Below are 21,102 nucleotides of genomic sequence, written 5' to 3' on the forward strand. Positions count from 1 at the left end.
AATAGCCAAAGCAATTTTGAGAAAGAAAAACGGAGCTGGAGGCATCAGCCTCCCTGACTTCAGACTATACTACAAAGCTACAGTAATCAAAACAGGTTGGTAATGGCATAAAAACAGAAATATAGATCAATGGAACAGGAGAGAAAGCCCAGAGATAAACCCACACGTCTATGGTCAACTAATCTATGACAAAAGAGGCAAGAATATACAATGCAGACAAGACAGTCTCTTCAATAAGTGGTGCTGGGAAAACTGGACAGCTACATGTGAAAAAGTGAAATTAGAACACTCCCTAACACCATACACAAAAATAAGCTCAAAATGGATTAAAGACCTAAATGTAAGGCTGGATACTATACAACTCTTAGAGGAAAATATAGGCAGCACTCAACAGGCACATAAAAAGATGCTCAATATCACTAATCATCAGGGAAATGCAAACCAAAACCACAATGAGCTATCACCTCACACATGTCAGAACGGCTATCACCAAAAAGAATGCAAATAATGTTGGCAAGGATGTGGAGAAAAGGGAATTCTTATATACTGTTGGTGGCAATATAACTTGGTGCAGCCACTGTGGAAAACAGCATGGAGGTTTCTCAAAAAGCTAAAAATAGGGCTTCCCTGGTGGCGCAGTGGTTGAGAGTCCGCCTGCCGATGCAGGGGACACGGGTTCGTGCTCCGGTCCGGGAAGATCCCACGTGCCGCGGAGCGGCTGGGCCCGTGAGCCATGGCCGCTGAGCCTGCATGTCCAGAGCCTGTGCTCCACGACGGGAGAAGCCACAACAGTGAGAGGCCCGTGTACCGCAAAAAAAAAAAAAAAAAAAAAATAGAACTACCATATGACCCAGCAATTCCATTCCTGGGTATATACCCCAAGAAAACCAAAACACTAATTCAAATAGACAGATATGCCCCAATGTTCATAGCAGCATTATTTACAATTGCCAAGATATAGAAGCAACCTAAGTGTCCATCAACAGATGACTGGATAAAGAAGATGTGGTACATATGTACAATGGAATACCACTCAGCCATAAAAATAATGAAATTTTGCCATTTGAAACAACATGGATGGACTTGGAGGGTATTATGATAAGTGAAATAAGTCAAACAGACAAATATTGTATGATATCACTTTTATGTGGAATCTAAAAAATAAAACAAACTGGTGACTATAACAAAAAAGATATAGAGAACTAGTGTTTATCAATGGGGAGAGGGAAGGAAGAATGGGCCAGATAGGGGTACAGGATTAAGAAGTATGAACTAAGGCTTCCCTGGTGGTGCAGCAGTGGTTGAGAGTCCGCCTGCCGATGCAGGGGACACGGGTTCGTGCCCCAGTCCAGGAAGATCCCACGTGCCGCAGAGCGGCTGGGCCCGTGAGCTATGGCCACTGAGCCTGCGCGTCCGGAGCCTGTGCTCCGCAACGGGAGAGGCCACAACAGTGAGAGGCCCACGTACCGCAAAAAAAAAAAAAAAAGTATGAACTATTATGTATAAAAAACGCTACAAGGATATATAGTACAACACAGGGAATACAGTCAATATTTTATAATAACTATAACTGGATTATAACCTTTAAAAATTGAATCACTATATTGTACACCTGTATAATATTGCACATCAACTATACTTCAATTAAAGGAAAAACAAGCAAACTAAAATATATGTATATATATACATATATTGTATATGTATATATATTGTATATGCATATAAATATACATATTGTATATGTATACACTGTATACATATACACTGCATATGTATATAAATATATGTATACATATATACATATATTGCTGACATAACTCGCAGCAATATCTTTTTTGATCCACCTCCTAGAGTAATGAAAATAAAAACAAAAATAAACAAATGGGACCTAACTTAACTTAAAAGGTTTTGCACAGCAAAGGAAACCATAAACAAAATGAAAAGACAACCCACATGTGGAGAAAAGGGAACCCTCTTGCACTGTTGGTGGGAATGTAAATTGATACAGCCACTATGGAGAACAGTATGGAGGTTCCTTAAAAAACTAAAAATAGAATTACCGTATAACCCAGCAATCCCACTACTGGGCATATACCCAGAGAAAACCATAACTCAGAAAGACACATGCACCCCAATGTTCATTGCAGCACTATTTACAATAGCCACGTCATGGAAGCAACCTAAATGCCCATCGACAGACAAATGGATAAAGAAGATGTGTCACGTATATAAAATGGAATATTACTCAGCCATAAAAAAAGAACGAAATTGGGTCATTTGTAGAGATGGAGATGGATCTAGAGACTGTCCTACAGGGTGAAGTCAGAAAGAGAAAAACAAATACCATATATTAACGCATATATGTGGGACCTAGAAAAATGGTACAGGTGAACCGGTCTTCAGGGCAGAAATAGAAACACAGATGTAGAGAACAAACGTATGGACACCAAGGGGGGAAAGCAACGGGGGGTGGTGGTGGTGGTGGGATGAATTGCGAGATTGGGATTGACGTATATACACCAATATGTATAAAACAGATAACTAATAAGAACCTACAGAAACTAACACACCAGTGTAAAGCAATTATACTCCAATAAAGATGTTAAAAAAAAAAAATGAAGACAACCCACAGAATGGAAGGAAGTATTTGCAAACGAAGCGACCAACAAGGGATTAATCTCCAAAATACACAAACAGTTCATGCAGCTCAATATCAAAAAAACAAACATCCCAGTCAAAAAATGAGTGGAAGATCTAAATAGACATTTCTCCAAAGAAGGCATGTAGATGGCCAAAAAGCACATGAAAAGATGCTCAACATCATTAATTATTAGAGAAAAGCAAATCAAAACTACACTGAGGTTTCACCTCACACTGGTCAGAATGGCCATCATCAAAAAATCTACAAATAGTAAATGCTGGAGACGGTGTGGAGAAAAAGGAACCCTCTTGCACTGCTGGTGGGAATGTAAATCGGTACAACCATTATGGAGAACGGTATGGAGGTTCCTTAAAAAACTAAATATAGAACTACCATATGATCTAGCAATCCCACTCCTGGCCATATATCTGGAGAAAACCGTAATTCGAAAAGCTACATACACCCCAATGTTCACTGCAGCACTGTTTACAATAGCCAAGACATGGAAGCAACCTAAATGTCCATCAACAGATGAATGAATAAAGAAGATCTGGTACACATATACAATGGAATACTACTCAGCCATAAAAAAGAATGAAATAATGTCATTTGCAGCAACATGGATGGACCTAGGAATTGTCATACTGAGTGAAGTTAGACAAAGACAAATATCATATGATATTGCTTATATGTAGAATCCAAAAAAAGTGGTACAAATAAACTTATTTACAAAACAGAAATAGATTCACAGATGTAGAAAACAAGCTTATGGTTACTGGGGGGAAGTGGAGGAGGAATAAAATGGGAGATTGTGATTCGTATGTATACACTACTATATATAAAATAGATAACTAATAAGGACCTACTGTATAGCACAGGGAACTCTACACAACACTCTGTAATGATCTATATGGGAAAAGACCTTAAAAAGAGTGGATATATGCATAACTGATTCACTTTGCTGTACACCTGAAACTAACACAACATTGAAATCAACTATACTCCAATAAAAATTTAAAAAAATAAATTCAAGCGCCTCTTGGCCTCTACTGGCCCTGGTGAAAAAGGGTATGTAGAATGGGGTTGGGGAGCCTCTTCTGTAAAGACAGTAAACACCCACATCGTTTTTTTTAAAAAACAGCTCCTTAAGAATGGAACAATCATTTTTAGCTCACAGACTGTACAAAACAGGCAGTGTACTAAATTGCCTTTGACCTGCTGACCCCTAGCGTAGGATAACATGTGTCAATGCAAAGTTTAGGGATTAGAACTTGGAAACAGATCAGAGCCCATTTCAGCTGTGTTTATATATTTAAAGGAAGAAATAGTCCTATACGACTTGTGCAAACAGACTTTTAAGAAAATCTTGGTTACTACTGGCCCACAGAGCGTGTGCAGAAGGCCCAGAATGCCTTCCACGATAGCCTCTTTCTTACCTTGCACCGCCAACAGCTCCCGGCACGTCTCTTAAATCATCAGAAGGTGCCTGCCAGGAAAGGAAACGCAGTCAGCCCCCACCTGCCGCAGCCATGCCCTGGCATTCACCGGGCGCCAGGCCCCGAGCACTCCTTCGTGGCGCAGCAGGAGGCTCCTTGCTATCCCCACACTCCACCCTACGGTGGATCCTGGGGCCCAGAGAGGCAGAGGGCCTCACTCAGTCATCCTGCCAGTGCACAGCAGAGCTAAGATTCCCAACCGTGTCAGTCTGACCCCAGCCCACACTCCCAACCCCTGGGCCAAAGCCTCTTGCCTTCCGCAAGCTCAGATTGTGCCTCTGGGTCTGGCATCTGAATGTTCCCTGTGCCATCCCACAGGGTCCATGTGGACCATCTAGCAACTTGGTACCGGGCCAGCAGAGAACATGGTGAGCAGAGGCTGTGCAGTGCCTGGCAAGACCCTCCCAGTGGTCTCTGGGAAGCGGGGAAGACCTAGGGCTCAGGAGCCTCCTGCTGTGACCCTGGGGAGGGTGAAGGGAGAATGCAGTGGAGTGCCGGGACGGAGCGAGGACTCTGCCCACTGCCCCAGTGCCACATGGCCGTGACACTGTGTTGGTGAAAAGAGACAGGGCTGGGCAGGTCCAGTTACCAAGCACACTCCCCACGCACACAGCAAACGAGCCCCTCGCACCACACCTGCCGTCCTCTTTCTTTCCAAGACACAGGAAGCAGCTCAGAGACCCTCAGGAGCAGCCACGGAAGAAGTAACAGAGTCACAGCGTGTCCCAGATTACCAGGGTGGGTGATGTGCAGAAACAGGCAAAATGGCCCAGGGGTGCCAGACAGCAGGGGGAGAAACTTCCTGATGGGTGTGGAGCCCAAACAAGCCACCCCTGATCAGGGCCTTCTGAACTTTCCCCAGGGAGTCTGCTCACATGCTGTAAGGGTTATGTGGCTTTGCCCCCCAGGGTCCAGTAAGAGAAAACTGTCTATTCCCATCAGTCCAAAGAAAAAGACAGACAGACGACAGACGCTAACTGAACAGACCCTTAACCACAAAGCAGAGCACACCAAGCACTGGCAGCATCTGCTACAACTCCAGCCAGGCCACCTCCTACTTCCAGACAGCTTCAGGCAGAAGAGCTGGCCGCAGAGGTAACCAACCCCCAGAAGCAGGAGGAGGATGTTACCTGTCCTGCAGGGATGGACTCCAAGGAATCAGAGCATCCCCGCGCAATGGGCCGGTCCTCAGGAGTCAGACTGTCGGTGGATGACAGGCTGCTGGCCAGGGCCTCTTCTTGCACAAACATGATTCCTGGAGAGACCAGGGGCAGGCGGGTGGGGCAGGCGGGGCAGGGAGAGCAGCCATTCAACAAATGGGGCTGGACCCTCGGGCTACTGGCATGGCTGGGGGCTAATCAGACCCCAAACCTAGCCACATGGATTATAGAAGAAAATGTTGAAACTGAAATCTTAAAATAACTAGAAGAACAAATGACTGCTTATCTAATCTCACGGTAGGGAGAGACTTTCTGAGCCTAAATCCAAAGGAAGAAATTGAGGCGTGACTGCATAAAAGCTAAACTTCTGTAAGTAAAAAAAGAAACCTAAACGAAACGAGAAAAAAGTGCTCACAACATTTGTCAAAGGCTTGTATCTTTAATCTATAAAACGCTCTTACAGATAACAAAAAATGGGGGGAGAAAATTAGAAATCCCATTAGGAGACTGCAAAGAATGAACAGACATTCCACAAAACAACGGCCAACAGGCGTAACACAAGATACAAGCTCACCCTTGCGAGCCATCAAAGAAGGGCAAGTTTGGCCTCTCACTTTGGCAAAAGGTCAGGCTGTTTGGCCTAACTGGCAGAGGCAGGCACTGGGGTGCAAGCTGCCCCACCCATGTGGAGAGCAGTTTGGCAATATGTCCACCAAGAGCCTTAAACGTGTTTGCTCCTAGAGCGTCTTCTTGGGGAAATGGTTCAAGTCCCCCTACCCGCCACTCCAGCATCCCTGCGGAGTTTTGCAGACACAGGGGCACAAGACCCCTCATCAGAAGGCCAGGCGTTCTTGCAGGCTCAGGTTTCCTCCAGGGCTGGCAAGGACAACCGATGCCCACCTTCCCACAGGACACATCCCACTGATCCTCCCCTGGGCCACCGCCCGTGGACAGCAGCACGCTCTGACTCACTTGGGCTGCTTCTGAAGCCTGCTGACGCTGTTGTATTATTATTACAGCTTGTCTGGGCCCATTACTTCACTCCAGACATTTTCCACATTGGTTGAGGGTAAAATCTTTTTTAACTTCCTCCTAAATGCAGCTGATTGGATGAATGCTGGGCATCAACTCCAAGTTTTGCAGAAACCTGGAGGAGCCCAGGGCTTGCCTCCATAGCCCGGGTTTACCACCAGTCACCACGGCCCAACAAAATGCCTCAGAGAACTCAAGAGCCCCAGAGGTCACAGGCCCTCGTCCAGCTCAGCTGCTGGCTGGGCTCAGGACAACTCCCAATGGCCCAGGTCCTCTGGCCATGGGCTAGGCAGGCAGATGGCCCAAGCCCAGACACCCCCCAGGGCAAAGCAGCAGGGGCTGTGCACAGGCAGGAAGGGCAGCAGGCACACAGCCAGGCATGAAGCTGTTCTCTCCTAGAATCCACCCCCTCCTCCCTCACATGCTCAGATCCTACCATCCTTTGACATTCACCTCACATACAACTCCACTGCAAAGTCCTCTCTGCTCTAGACAGACTTCTGTCTTCCACAAATGACCCAAATCACTCTGCCCTGTTCTCCCTTGGGGGTACAGCTCATCTTCCCAAGAGGCTCCAAGTTCCTCAGGGGCATTGTCCTGGTCATCTTGAAACCCTCCAAAAAGGATGCAGGCAGGAAGCCCTTACTGACCCCTTCTGATGGACCAGAAGCAGTGCTAAGTGTTTCCCCAGCATTAGCTCACGCACACCTCCCGTTATTTACCACAGCTCATCAAATCTAAGATGCGTAGATGTGGCGCCATCTTGGTCTCAGCAGGTGTCCACGGAAGGTTTTCACACAACTCCATCACGAATACCAGCTGGCTGACAGCAACTATGAGACGCCACTGACTGAAAGATGCATCTCAATTTCAGAGAAGTCACAAGGTGGAAATGTGTGCATCTTAGAATCGATGAAGTAGGGTAGAGAAAACAGAGCTTCAGGAGGCAACAAGTTGCTTGAGGGACCACAGCCAGAAAGCTGGGATGCAAACTCAGGTGACCCAGCCCAGGTGTCTGCTCCTAACCCCTTCTCTGCGGCCTCCTCTCAGCCCCTGGACCTGGCTGGAGAATCAACTCGGTCATTTTGCACATCAGTCCCTGTGGCCACAACCCTCCATGGCTCCAACAAGCTGGCTAACAGCTCCTGAGATGACCAGAGGCCTGGTGTTTACTGGACAGCGCCCCTCCAGGCAGGCCCCCGGGGGCCCAGTTGATTCACAAGTATGTTCACTTCTACAGAACTGGGCTGGGAACAAAGCTGCTCCCCCACCTAGGGAGAAATCCTCACCCATGCAGGCAAAGTCCAATAGCACGTGGCTGAACACAAACTTCTGCAGATTCCTCCACGTTAGCAAGAAAAAGAACATTTTCCTGTCACTACCCACCCAAGCCCTGTTTGGAACTGAGGAAATGTGGATAGGGACAGTCTTTCTGCTTCCTTCCTGGACTGTGGTCTGTACAAACAAGTGGTCAGAAAGGGCCACTCAGAGAATGGGACAGGGGACATTAGAATGCTTAGACGGGGCCCAACCTTTGTTGTTTCTCACCAAAAGGAAAGAGATGTGCACACAGAGACATCCACTGCAGTTTTATTTATAAGAGGTGCAGATCTGGAGACAACGTCTAAAGGTCCAGTAGTGGGAAGGGGGAAGACTACAGTGAGCCACTGCATGGCGTGTCCCCAGGAGCGGGGGCAGCGAAGAAAGGGGCTGAGGCCTGGGCCTGGCTGGTGCAGAGGCTTTGCCACCAAAGGGGGCGCTGCCCACAGCTACGGCTGTAGGGGCAGACGCCTTCCTCGCCCGCCTGCGGCTCACTCATTCCCCGACTCAACCAACGCTGACTGAGAACAGGCTGGGCCCTGGCCCCTGGCCCCAGAGCCTAGCCAGGCAGTCCCCCCACAGGCACCCAGGGCTGTGACAGGCAGCGCAGGGCGGGGGGCCTGAGGAGGGCTCTGGCCCCTTGGCAGGAGACACGGTCAGGGAAGCATCTTCACAGTGATACAAACCCCTTCCCCTTTTACGTAAAAAAATAAAACCGAAATTTCTCAGTCAAGAGTGTTACAAAAGCAAACAGACGACTGCTCCAGCACCAACGTCCCCATACACTCTCTGGCTCACGTCCACGGCTGTGACCTCGGTGCGCTGCCCTGCGCAGGCTCTCTGACTCAACCCAGCACTTCTCCTTTCTTATCCAGCCTTCCCCTCTCGGCTGTGATGGCTGCAGGGTATTCTGGACCACAGCTTAATCTCCCTCTCACTCTCTGACGTCCATCACGGCCCATGTTTAGCTAGCATAAACAGTGCTTCGGTGAGCATCTCACCTCCCACTTCCCTGTTATCTTATCCCGCTAAGATAAAATCCCCACCAGCGGGGTTACCAGGTCAAGGGGTGGGAACGTTTTTCTGGCTCTTGAAACATAGGGTCAAACTGTTTTCCCAAGACCTCACACCAAGTTCTCCGTCTCCAGGAGCCCGGGTGGGCGGCGTTCTTTCCTGTGTGTCCCGAGCCTCGGCTCCACTCGGGACGGCACACCCTCCCCTCTTCCGTGGGGGCCGGGCCAGCAGACACTCATGGGACCTGCTTCACTCACTCATCTCCGAGGATGCCTGGGTTCAGAGGTGAAAGCCCTTTGAAAACGCTAAGACAGTGGGTGGATGAAAGGGATTGGTCTTCCATGGGTTCACAGACAGCCCATCTTGGCCCCACCAACACAGCGTTTGGGGCTGGGTCATACCACCAGGGCCATGGCAGTGAGGCACGCTCCCCACGCAGGTATTGGGGTGCCCGACTTAGGGAAGTAAGCAGGCCTGGGTTCCCATGAACAAGGAGCCACTCTGCCTCCACTGCCTATGGGCCAGTGGGGTCCTTATGGGCCAGCAGCCAGTTCAAAGAGCACACCCCGTGGTACCCTAGAGGATCTGGATGTGTGTGTCAGAGCAATTGGGAGTCCTCACTAAGCAAACCTCAGCCAGGCACCCCCCCAGCCATGCGCCACCCCGAGAGGGGCTGGTGTGGAGACAGCACCACGCCCTCCCTGCATCTGAACCGTGTAGGGAACAGGTGCCGGCATCTCTCCCCCAACGCCAGCCCAGCTGGGGGCCCAGGCAGGGCACGTGCAGCTCTGCCAGGGAGAAAGATACACACGCGATTACCTTGGTTGGAGAGGATGGGCTGGGGCAGGGAGGCAGAGGTGGGAGCCACGGTGGGAGGGGAGCTGCTGGGCCTGACGCACGGGGCAGCAGAGAGCCTAGAATCCTCACTGACCTGAGGAGAAGTGCTGAGTCAGTCGAGGAGAGGAGACAGATGCAGAAGAGAACAGAACCTGGCAGAGCCTGAGATGTGAGAAGCTCATGGCTCTGAGAAACATCAGTGACAGGGAAAGAGATCTTAACTAACCCTCAGCAGCCCCATGCGGCAAGTCCTATCGCGACCCCCGTCTCACAGACAAGAACAGAGGGGCCGTGAAAGCCCAGGGTCATGCAGCCTGGGGGGAGGGGGTGCAGCCAGGACTCCATGGCCCGGAATGCTCCCTGGCCCAGTTCCACTGCCAGCCAGCTCCTTCCCCGGCTGGCTCCTCACCACCCCTCCTCCCACCTCCCACACAAAGACCCACCTTCTTCTCAGGGTTGCTTAATTTGGACTTGACCTCCTTGGCTTTCTGAATCGCTTTTAGCACTTCCACCGTGTCCAACTCCTTCTCTGTGGTCACTGTGTTGTCCAGACAGACCTACAGTGTCCAGAAAATAGCTATCAGCATAGGTGCTGGCAAGCATGGAGGGAGCAGAATGGCAGGGTCCCACCGAGGGGTGAGCCAGGCCCCGTGAGGACACAGGAGGCTGCGGAGGCTCAGCCTGCTGGGAGGTGAGCTCCTCGCCACCCGTGGAAGCGACCTGGGAGCTCCTTGGAGTGGCCCAGGGAGGTCCCACACTGCCTAGCCCAGTTCTGGGAGTCCCTCTCCAGGAAGGGAAGGAAGGGCTGCAGGGGCCACTGCGAAGGCCTCTGGGGTGGCTGGGAGAGGGGGGAAGCTGGTGCCTTGAACTAAGCCTCCAATTATGGCGGAACTCAGATCTGCAAAGAGCAAGGGGAGGGCCTTCTGGGCTGGGGAACTGGGAGGGCAAAGGCATGGGAAGCAGGGAGAAGGGCAGGGACGCCACCTGCAAGTGCAGGAGGGAGCTGTGGGCCGGCAGGCACTGGGGAGCAGCAGTGTGGTCAAATGAGGGAAGGTCGCAAGGGCCAGGGAGGGGAGGAGGTGACATCTTGTGAATGTTGTCTTGGTGACAGTGTGGAGAAAGGTGCACTTGGGGCTGAAAAGAGATGGGAGGGGTTGGGGGGAGGATGCAAACAGACTCCCAGGTATCTTCCAGCCTGGGATTTGGGGAGAGTGGAGGGAGCCTGCTTGAGGCTGAGGAGACAGGTGAACCTGGAGGCGGACCTGTTGGGCTGGCGGGGCAGCAGGCGGCCACTGGGCAGACAGCAGATACTGGGCTGGGTGACACTGGCCAAGGTGGGCAAACCCTTCAGGTTTATGGTCAGACTTTATGGCCAGAGGTTGTCCAGGAAATATAATTATTTCAGATATCTTATTCCTGACCCTTGTCTACAATAAACATTACTTTTTAACAAATTGAAGCAGTCCCTCCACACTCAGGCTGTGCCTACTGATTCCTGGGGAGCACCCCGACCTGAAGCTCTGATAGAGGTGAGGGGAAGCCCACTGAAGAAGCACGGCAGCCGGTGGCCCTCAAGAAGAGATGCATGAGGGAACCTTTTCCTGGGGAGGCAGCGGACTTCCCAGATATGAAAGGCCCCTCAGGGTCAGGACGTCCTTCTGAATCAGGCAAGTATACGTAAGCGGATGTCACCTCCAGCTGACCCCTCCCCGAGCAGCTTACCTCCGAGGCCCGCTCTCCGAACTGAGCCAGCACCTTGGTCCGGTAGTCAGGGATGATGCTCAGAGGGTTGTTGAGCAGAGTCACATGCTCCAGACACGGGAGGCTGCCGATGCTCCTGACCTCCTCCATCTGCAAGGCATTCCCGTGTCCCTTCTTTAACACTTCAGCAAGGTGACCACACACTTGACAGTCAAAGAAAGGAAGCCCACCATTCTCGCTAAAGTGATCAACGCCAAGGCACAGCCACTCCAGAACCCCAAGACCCTCCTGGGGCATGGCTCACCTGTTCGATTCTGTTGTCGCTGAGATCCAGGTTGACCAGGGAGTAGAGCTTGTGCAGGCCACTCAGACTCCCCAGGAGGTTGCCTGCCAGGTTCAGGGTCTTGATGTTCCCCAATTTGGTGTGAACCCCTTCCAGGAAGGAGAGCTTGTTGTAGGAAAGGTCCAGGTGCACGAGGTTGTACAGGTGCTGCGGCAGCATTGAGAACAGAGTAAAGTGGTTAAGGTCAAGGCTCCAAAGAAAGGGGACTGACATTAAAGGTGTGATGGGCCTTCCAACCTAAAATGACCAGTTCCTCTGACAGTTATTCCGAAGGGAAATCCCTCTTCCCTGCACAGGTTACAGCCCAGCTGCATCCCCCGCAGGGGCAGCATGGCCCACAGGGTAGGCACGGGCTTTGAAAATGAGGCTGTCCATCTTCACAACGGAGGCACATCATCTTCATCATGCTCGATTTGTATTTACACATCTTTTCTAATTTGGGGGAACGAGAGCAACAAATGCTCAGTGTGCATCATTGGGACCCAAAGGGAAGGGCAGCAGCCCCTGCCTTTACAAACCTCTGGTGCACGCAGACACCTTTCGAGTGCCCATGAGAGAAACCCCAGAGTACGGCCAAACTCCCAAGGCTGCATCTCAGGAGAATGGGACCTTGTGAGAAGCCTGCAGGCAATGATGGTCTCCAAAGACACAAATTACCTGCAGATTGTCCACGACCAGCACTCCATTGTGACTCAGGTCCAGGAACTCAATCTTTGGAATCAGTTTCTTGTGAAAGAAAAGATAACACATGACGTTATCCTAGGTAGCTGGACCCCACATGGCCCCTGGACATGGTGGACAGACAACCTGGGAGGCTTCCTCCTGACCACAGACTCCTGGGCTAGCCATCTGTGCAGGGCCCCTGACGTGACACCTCCCAGTGCCCACCCAGAAGCACGTCCTCAGGAACACATAACACAGGGACTCCAGTGCTGAGCATGACCCACTGTTTTTACGGAACACTTGGCTTGTAAAAATGACAAATGGGGCTTCCCTGCTGGCGCAGTGGTTGAGAGTCTGCCTGCTGATGCAGGGGACACGGGTTCGTGCCCTGGTCCGGGAAGATCCCACATGCCGCGGAGCAGCTGGGTCTGTGAGCCATGGCCGCTGAGCCTGTGCATCCGGAGCCTGTGCTCCGCAACGGGAGAGGCCACAACAGTGAGAGGCCCGCATACCACACACACACACACACACACAAAAAAGACAAATGGCAGGGCTGCAGACAGAAGGAGGTGTGTCCTTCAACTCTACCCACACCCACTGAGAGGCACAAGTACAGGAATCACGGTCCTACTGCCCAAGTACCATCTGGATGTCACTCTTACATGGGCACATCTAGAACCTTTCTTTTTTTTGGCCGTGCCATGTGGCATGCGGGATCTTAGTTCCCCGACCAGGGATCAAACCCGTGCTCCCTGCAGTGGAAGTGCAGAGTCTTAACCACTGGACCACCAGGGAAGTCCCTGGAACCTATAGACTGATTTTTCTGCTACACTCCTTGGGAATAAATTTCACTACTTACTGTGTTTCTGTTCTATCAAATGTACATGCAATTAATACACTTCATTTGGTTCTAAGCATTCCTCACCTCGTTTAAATAACCTCATTTTGAAATTAACTTAAAAATTACAGGCAATGTACAGAGCACTGGGTACAGGTCCTTCTAGAAAAAGCCAGGTTGAATACCCAACCCCAGTGTCTGGTCAGGCCGTGGAGAGCTTACCACAGACTCATCGATCTCAGAAATGCTGTTGTGACTCAAGTCCAGAGTGGTCAGCGCCTGCCACGTGGGGATGACGGCAGTCACAGTGCCCTCCAGGGCTGCGCCTGCTGGCTCCCACTCATCAAATTCTGAGGCTTCAGGAACGAGGACTTCCTGTGTAAGAACATCTGGTGAGCACCACACGTGGGCCCTCATGCAACACTGACTGGGAACACAATCATTGCAAAATTTCAGGAAGGGCTGGAGCATATTTAGTATGTGGAAGTGAACTTGCATTAAAATGGGGCTTTTGGTTCATATGCCTTGAAATGATTGTGAAATAACTGAAGAGTTCAGAAACATAACAGCCACTTGGAATATGTTCTGGCCCTACCTGAGCAAATGCTTTTCCAGCTCCCAAGAGCCTCGTTATACGGTGATGCCTTTTCTGGCTTAAATCTCAGAGACTGAATGTCAGAATTTGCAGTGTTCCCAGGCAACTGTGCTTTACAAGCTGGCACTGTGGTCCCCATGGTGGACAGTAGGCCCTTTAACCATTACTTCACAAGGTAAAATCCAGCAGTCCTGAGACAGGGGAGCAGCACAGAGCACAGGGGCACCATCCAAGGGGAGGGAGGGAGGCAGGCAGGCCTCCTCGTTTCGATTTCTGATGCCCTTTGATAAGACCCCTCCTCTTTCAATGGATCATCTTGGGCTCCTTGAGCCAGGCAGCAGGGAGTGCCTCCCAGAAGGGCAAGGCTGACTAACACAAGCCTCCTCCTTTCAGCCAGTAGCCTCAAAACAAAGACTTTTCACCAAAGCCAAATCTTGATCAGACACTCTAAGTTCTAAAAGTGCCACAATGTTTCTTGCTAGAAAAATTCTAACATTACTAAGATGCAACCCATAAAGAGAGAGAAGAGGTCTCTTACACTCTCAGTTTGCGTATCTGTGTCACTCACATACAAACAACAGGGCCCAGCATACACAACTTAGCCTGTCTACTCAAGTCCACTGAGAACAAGATATGAACGAGTGCCACACCAAGGCTTTTTATGTTTAGAGAAACATTTCTATCAGTCTACCTAATAAATGTTGTGACACTTGCCGCTGCTAAACAATTTGGTTATTTAAAAAAACAGTGGCTTTTTCCATGGGGAGGGGTTACGCAGTTCCTTAAAATCTCTCGTTTAACAGTGTTGATTTTGGACTGAAGCGTCCCAGGGACTGTCGAGCACTGGGAGGTCCCACATGAGTGTGCGGCTGCCCAGAGGAAGTCTGGCTTCTGGTTCCTGACAGATGGCAGCAAAGTCGGCATGATCCTCCGTGGGGAGACCGCAGCGCAGGACCCTCTGCCCCTCAGACAGCACCCTGGGCGGTAACAGGTTGCGCTTACCTTCATCGAAGTTGCTGAGAAGCGGACACTCATCGTGGCCAAGGTGGGCTTGGACGCGACCAGCCCCCGGATGCACTTGGCATCACAGTGACTTATCTGGAACAAGAACAGCTACATCTCAGAAACGGCATCACTGCTCCACCAGAAGTCCCGGGAAGTGGGTGTTCATCACCCACACACAAAAGGAGCACAACCATCAGTGACCCCGAATCCTTCAAGACAGGCGGTGACTTAAACCCTAAGTCTCTCCTTTCCCCAATTTTTAGTGCTAACTAAACATTCTCTGAAGTAGCTTATGAGACAATGAACCATGAACTCCATTTTCTCTGAAGGGCGCTTGGGGCTTGGCAACTGGACACAAAGTGAGGGCCAGGGACACCAGAGCTGGAGAGCCGATGACTTCACTGGCCTCACTTCACTGGCCTCAGCGGCCCTGCAGGAGAAGGGAGGGGTACAGGCCAAAGCACCCTCCCTCAAGCCACCTGCCCAAGTGCTACACACCCCGCCCGGCGGAGCCTCAGCCTGCCCAGCCAGGCACTCCTCTCACTTCCCAGCCCCACTCACCTGTGCTGATCGAGGCACAAATGTCCATCAAGGGAATGTCCCTCAAGGTCTCTGAGACAATTCCAGCACATTGCAGAGTCAGACTCAGCTGAACTCAGATCCCAGCTTCCCCCTCGTTAACTGTGTGATCCTGGCCAAACTTCCTTACCTCCCTAAGCCTCAGTCTCCTCAACTGTAAAATGGGAAGACAAGTGCCCACTTCACATGGTTGAGAAGATTCCATCAAGGAGTGAACATCAGACATGGGGCAGAACACAAAAGCATTGATTTCTCATTGCCGAGATGAGAAATTTTTTATTATTCATTACTGAGTCCCCTCTCATTTATTTAAAAAGTGGTAACAAAATTGGCATTGTGAACCCAGGAGTTTAGCAGTGAGTAATGCAAAGTATTTCTTGTTAGGTGTAGGCATGCCAGAGAGCAGAGGACCCTCCAAACCCTCTGCTGATCTGCCTTGGGAGACAAAGACTTGGAACTGGCTCTGCCTGACCCTCAGGATGGCTTCCCAGCACCTCAACTCGCACAATGAGGAAGCCCAGAGGAGCTGGGCACTGGTGCTCCATCCTGTCCAAATGCTGCAGGGGTGGGGACATGCAGACCAGCCAAGAGTAGCAGAAGCCCCTCTTTCTCTGCCTTCAGATGGGCCTAACTTAACTAAATGGAATCTGCCACATACTGACAAACACAAAAGCAACAGTGCCTTACAATTAAATCCAGACACCCAACATTGGGAACACTCCCTAGCCAAAGATAGGATGGTCAGAGTGCAAGACCATCCTGCACAGGGCTCAGCCCCGCCTGCGTTCCAGGGGCCCTGAGCCTTACCTCCACCTGATGAAGAGACTTGAATATTGACAGATCAAAAGGCAGGAGCTGCTCCTGAATGTTGCTGGTCCCAAAAGGTCCTTCTGTGCCAGAAACCTACAGCCAAATAAATGGCTTGAATTAGAGATGCTGCTGTAACAACCACTTCCCATCCATGTTCACAGGGCGGTGCTACAGCAACTACCAAACCGCACTCGAAGCTTCGCCTGGCTGTGAGAGGCAGGCTGGGCATGTACTCCCACTCACCACTTCCACGGTCAACAAAGCAGGCTAAAGCCGAGGGTTAAAGTGAGGGGCCATTGGTTCACGACTGCCCCCTGGTGCTCACAGCTGAAAGCACAGTGCCAAGATCACCAAATGCAGCCTTCTTCCCTCAGGGCCCGCGGAGTCTCCACACACACATACTGCCAGGCTAGGAGGTGCGTGCCCACGACTGAGTAGCTCTCCCCGACCAAGCTGCCCCATCTTTACCTTAAGGTACTTAAGGCGACAGGTGAAGTCCAGGATGTGCCCCAGGTCAGTCTTGGCATCCCTGCTGGCGCACGTGGGCTTTCCCTGCTGCAGCTGCTCGGTGACTGCGTACAGCTGTAGGGGCCTGATGGCAAAGACCTCGCCGGCCCCCAGGAGCTGTTCTCCTGCAACAGCCATAGCCCGTGGGGTGAGCACTGAGCCCCAGTCCCATCCCCATTGTGCGGCCAAGGCACTGGCACACCTGGCCAACAGTGGACAAGCACTTGGCCAGCACCCATTAGATGCACCAAGTCAGGAGGAAGCCATGGTCCTGAGAATGCAGAAGTGGCCCCCCTCCTGAGCTGACTGCACGCAGGGGAGACCCAGGACATGTGATTACAAAGAAGGGAAGAGCCACGGGAATTTGCAGCTGGGGAACCTCCCTGAGGTGAGGATGAGTTAAAAATCTGAGGCACTGGACCAGGAGAAAGCTGATGCAGGTAGCATTGTGGGCATCGGGTCCACGCTGCAACCTCCAAGATGCAGACGTCTTAAGGTTAGGTGAGGCCTAAGGTGCCAGCACAGTACAGGGCCTGAGAGCAGGAGGGGGTTCTGAGCCAAGCCAGACAGACTGGCATTTGGTCCTCGTCTTGCTCCTTCCAACCATGTACCTTCCAACCATGTTACCTGCCTTCAGGCAGGTAACTGGGCCTCTTATCCTCAATGTCCTTCTCTGGCCCTCCTGGGGGGAGGCAGTAAGATACAAACACAAGGCTAGACCACAAGCACTCTTTACATCTTAGCTACCGTTACTGTGCTCTCTGGCAGGGCCACGACCTTAAGTCAGCTTCTGTTTGCCATCGGAATATTTTTAGGTAAGGACAGACCCGGTGCAAAGGGCAGCAGGCCACCCACCTTCCAGAACTCCACCATAAGGCCCTGGAATAGATCCTGAGCCTGGGATTGGCCCCCGACACAGGGACCCGGGGGCCCTAAGGTGAAGAATACAGCTCCTCAGACCTGCAGAACAGGTAGGTGGGCAGGCCTGGCTGAGGACGAGGTCCAGGGATTTGGGCAACCCCAGGGAGGTGGGCCCTGGTTAGGACTCACTTGGCACAGAGCAACTGATGGAGTTCTGTGCCACCCAGGGCCCCTGGCTGCCTAACAGGGCTGGGCAAGTTGCACCAGTATTTCAAGGACCCCTGGCCATATACCTTTTTCAAAGAGCTCCTCGGCCAGTGCTGCAGTGATGCCATTAATCTCCTGCAGAGAAAACAAAACCCACAGTCAGGAAATCCACCTGCTCCCAGTCACTGGGACTTGCACATTCCCTGCTATTGACCCCCTCTGCTGTTGCAATGACAGCTCTCCAGAAGGTAAACCAAAATGGAGAGAATAGGGACAGTTTTTGAGGGCAGGAGCCCACTGTCTCCTCCTTTGCCTGGCAAAGTAATAGAGCTATCCTTTTCTACTTCACCCAAAACTCTGTCTCCTGAGATTAGATTTGGCACCGGTGTACAGAGAGGCCAAGCTTTCGGTAACAATTTTGGTGATCAGCAAGGGACCACCTCGGGGACGGTCCGGTGGGGGGTGGCTGTCCCTAGAGGCCAGATCACCTGGGACCCTTGCCTGGAGGCCAAACCCCCAGTCATACCCCATCTGCCATCCTGGTAGCTGGAACTCTGAGGTGGGAATAGACAGAGGAAGAGGGACCACCCTAGCAACTGCCGAGGCCCTTTTTGCCTTGAGGACCTTCCTCTCTTCCTCCTGCATGGACCGCTCTGGACTTCCTACTCCTAAGAATTGTTTTGGGGAAGCAGAAAAGCTAGCGTCTGATGTCGCGACACCTCTGCCAGAATCTGGGCATTGTTTTAGGTGGTGGAGACAAGACACGGGCCCCAGCAACAAATCTCCATTGTCATGGAAGGCTAAGGACCAGTCGCTTTGAGACGGAGGGAACCTCATGCTTGCTCAAGATGTAATGGTGACTGGACAGAAAGCAAACTGAGTACCTCTCTTCCCTGGCTGGTCACTCAGCCCTGCAGTGCCCTGATAATTGGAACATTTTAACTCCACTTGCTCTGGGAAAATGATCGAGCTAAAATACTTTCAGCTGCTTTTAAAATGATGGTGCCAGTGTGATTGAAATAATAATAGTAGATATTTCTGAAAAAAAAAAAAAAAAGAAAAAAAAAAAAAGAAAAAAAAAAGAAAAAAAAAAAAAAGAAAAAAAAAAAGAAAAAAAAAAGAAAAAAAAAAAGAAAAAAAAAGAAAAAAAAAAAGAAAAAAAAGAAAAAAAGAAAAAGAAAAAAAAAAAAAAAAAAAAATGGAGAGAATAAACTAAAATGAATCAAGGAGCTCAGAAAGGTAAACAATATTTCCAGCTAAAGGGACATTTGAAATGTCTCCTCCAAAGGAGAACCAAATAGACTAACACTGCAACTCCAAGGCCACTCAGGCACTGGCTGAGAACACCAGGCCCGGGAGGCTGCAAAGCTTGGCCATGTCAAGAGCTGCCTGGGAAGCCAGCAGCTCCCCAGACTGGCCCTGGGAGATTCTTAGGAGACGCATGGTAGAGAGACAGTCCTGTTTCTTTTCGAAGAGAGGCTCCCATCACCCTGCTGGGAAAAAGGGCCTCCCAGAGCTAACCCTACCTGAGAGGGACCATTTCTACTGACATTCATGTCCCACAGGTACCTTAGGAAAGAGCAAGTGCCCGCTCTCTTCCTGTGCCCATCCCTTCAAGCCCTGCAACAGCACCACTCAGCCCAGGGTCATGAGAAAGAGGCATGGAAGGATTTCCTTTTAGAGTGATGGGATAGAGGAGGCACGACAAGGACAAGCCTTCAGTCATAGTAAACAGCTAACATGCTGGGGTCCTAATTCACACCGGACGATGGCCTGAGCACTCCCCACCCAGCGGTTTCCTCAGTCCTCCCAATGCCCTAGGCCAGGAGGCCCTTATTTTGAATCCTGTTTCAAAATAAGGTAAGCAAACTGAGATGGACAGGTGCTGTAGTTCTCAATTTTACATGGCTAGAAACTAGCAAAGCCCCACTCCCAAGCACTTGGTCTTGAATCCTCTCTGTTCACAACCAATTGCCTCAGCATTTCAATGGTGTAGCCGTGGGGTTGGCAGGGCCCTGGGGCCCGCAGCCCCACATCCTGCAGGTAAGAACTGTAACTAATTGACAGATGGCAGCCAAACAGACTTTCATAAACAGGTCCAGATGGAGGCTGCACAATCGCCTTTGTAACTCACAGGAACACCTCTGCCACCAGGACAAGCAATTCACGTGTTTACCGGACTCAAAAGGTACCAGGTTGCAGGAGACACGGTGTCCTTTTCCTGTTTTTCTCTTGGTTGCTCATCTCTTCCTTTCCTTTTATACATATGGGATACTTTACATGTTGTTTATGTGCTGCAAATATCTTCTTCCTGTCTGTGTATGCCTTTTACCTATACTCACCCTGTTTCTCCTGACAGAGAGAGGTTTGTCAAGTTCATGTTTTTAAACCTGTGCTTCTTTTCCTTTGTCATTTCTGGAACCTCTCCCCCCACCTCAAGATTATAAAACATTCCCCTAATTTCTCCTTTTAGTATTTTAAGGTATTTGTTAAAAATAAAATGTGTTTATTTCATCTGCTTGAAATTTAATTTATATATAATATGAGAATAACTTCCCCTTATTCTCACACATAAACAAAAAGCCAAAGGGAGAAAAATGAGCAAACACAGCTCCAGCGTTAAGGGGCTCAGAGTCTGGCAAGACACAGGGTCAAATGTAAAATGGCCACCAGAGGGGCAGAGTAGGCTCTGAGCAGGAGAGGCTCCAGCCAGTGAGAGGAGGGGGCATCAGTGCACTCCGAAGTTCAACTTCACTCTCTCTCAACAACTCAGTTACCTTTTCCTTGGCTGCTGTGAAGAACCGAAGATCAGTAAGACCTACGAACAACCCAAAGGCTCATTTCTCTACTTCTACCTTTGAGAACCAAGCCCTGTCTTCAGATCAGCACCTCCCCATCCTGCCTGTAGTCAGAACGCCTGGACAGCCTTAAAAGATACAGATTCCTGGGCCTCCCTGGTGGCGCAGTGGTTGAGAGTCCGCCTGCTGATGCAGGGGACATGGGTTCGTGCCCTGGTCCGGGAAGATCCCACATGCCGCGGAGCGGCTGGGCCCGTGAGCCATGGCCACTGAGCCTGAGCGCCCGGAGCCTGTGCTCCGCAACGGGAGAGGCCACAACAGTGAGAGGCCTGTGTACCGCAAAAAAAAAAAAAAAAAGATACAGATTCCTGAGCGGCTCCCAGAGGCCTGATCCGCACCCACCTCCAATCCCCAAGAGCAGCTGCCCAGCCTCTCCAGACCCTTATTGACACTGGGCTCCTAGAAGGTCTCCCATGGGAAAAGGGTTCCCCGTCCACCCTTAGTGCCCAACAACCCTCATCCTCAAAGTTACACTTCTCCAGGCAGCTGCCGTCAACACCAGCCCTGCTAAGGAGACAGGGCTGGGATTTCCAGAAGACACAGAAAGCCGAGAGACAGTGAGAGCCAAGGGCTCATGCTAAGCAAAGAGAATGTTTCCACTTCTGAACAATCTAAAAAGCAGACTATGTAACAAT

General features: G+C 50.6%; 1 protein-coding gene across 1 annotated transcript in view; it reads right to left on the reverse strand.

Moving 5' to 3' along the window:
• NISCH (nischarin) overlaps positions 1–21,102 on the reverse strand; it is a gene marked incomplete at its 5' end in the record, with an annotated part of 44,761 nt that overhangs the window by 14,974 nt on the left and 8,685 nt on the right. The window contains 12 exon segments of the mRNA XM_079713012.1: positions 4,078–4,127; positions 5,268–5,392; positions 9,483–9,594; positions 9,944–10,057; positions 11,223–11,351; positions 11,506–11,691; positions 12,202–12,270; positions 13,268–13,420; positions 14,643–14,738; positions 16,032–16,127; positions 16,503–16,666; positions 17,696–17,744. Of these exon segments, the coding sequence (XP_079569138.1) occupies positions 4,078–4,127; positions 5,268–5,392; positions 9,483–9,594; positions 9,944–10,057; positions 11,223–11,351; positions 11,506–11,691; positions 12,202–12,270; positions 13,268–13,420; positions 14,643–14,738; positions 16,032–16,127; positions 16,503–16,666; positions 17,696–17,744 (1,343 nt within the window).

This window comes from Hyperoodon ampullatus (genome assembly GCF_949752795.1).
Source record: "Hyperoodon ampullatus genome assembly, chromosome: 10".
Lineage (NCBI taxonomy): Eukaryota > Metazoa > Chordata > Mammalia > Artiodactyla > Ziphiidae > Hyperoodon > Hyperoodon ampullatus.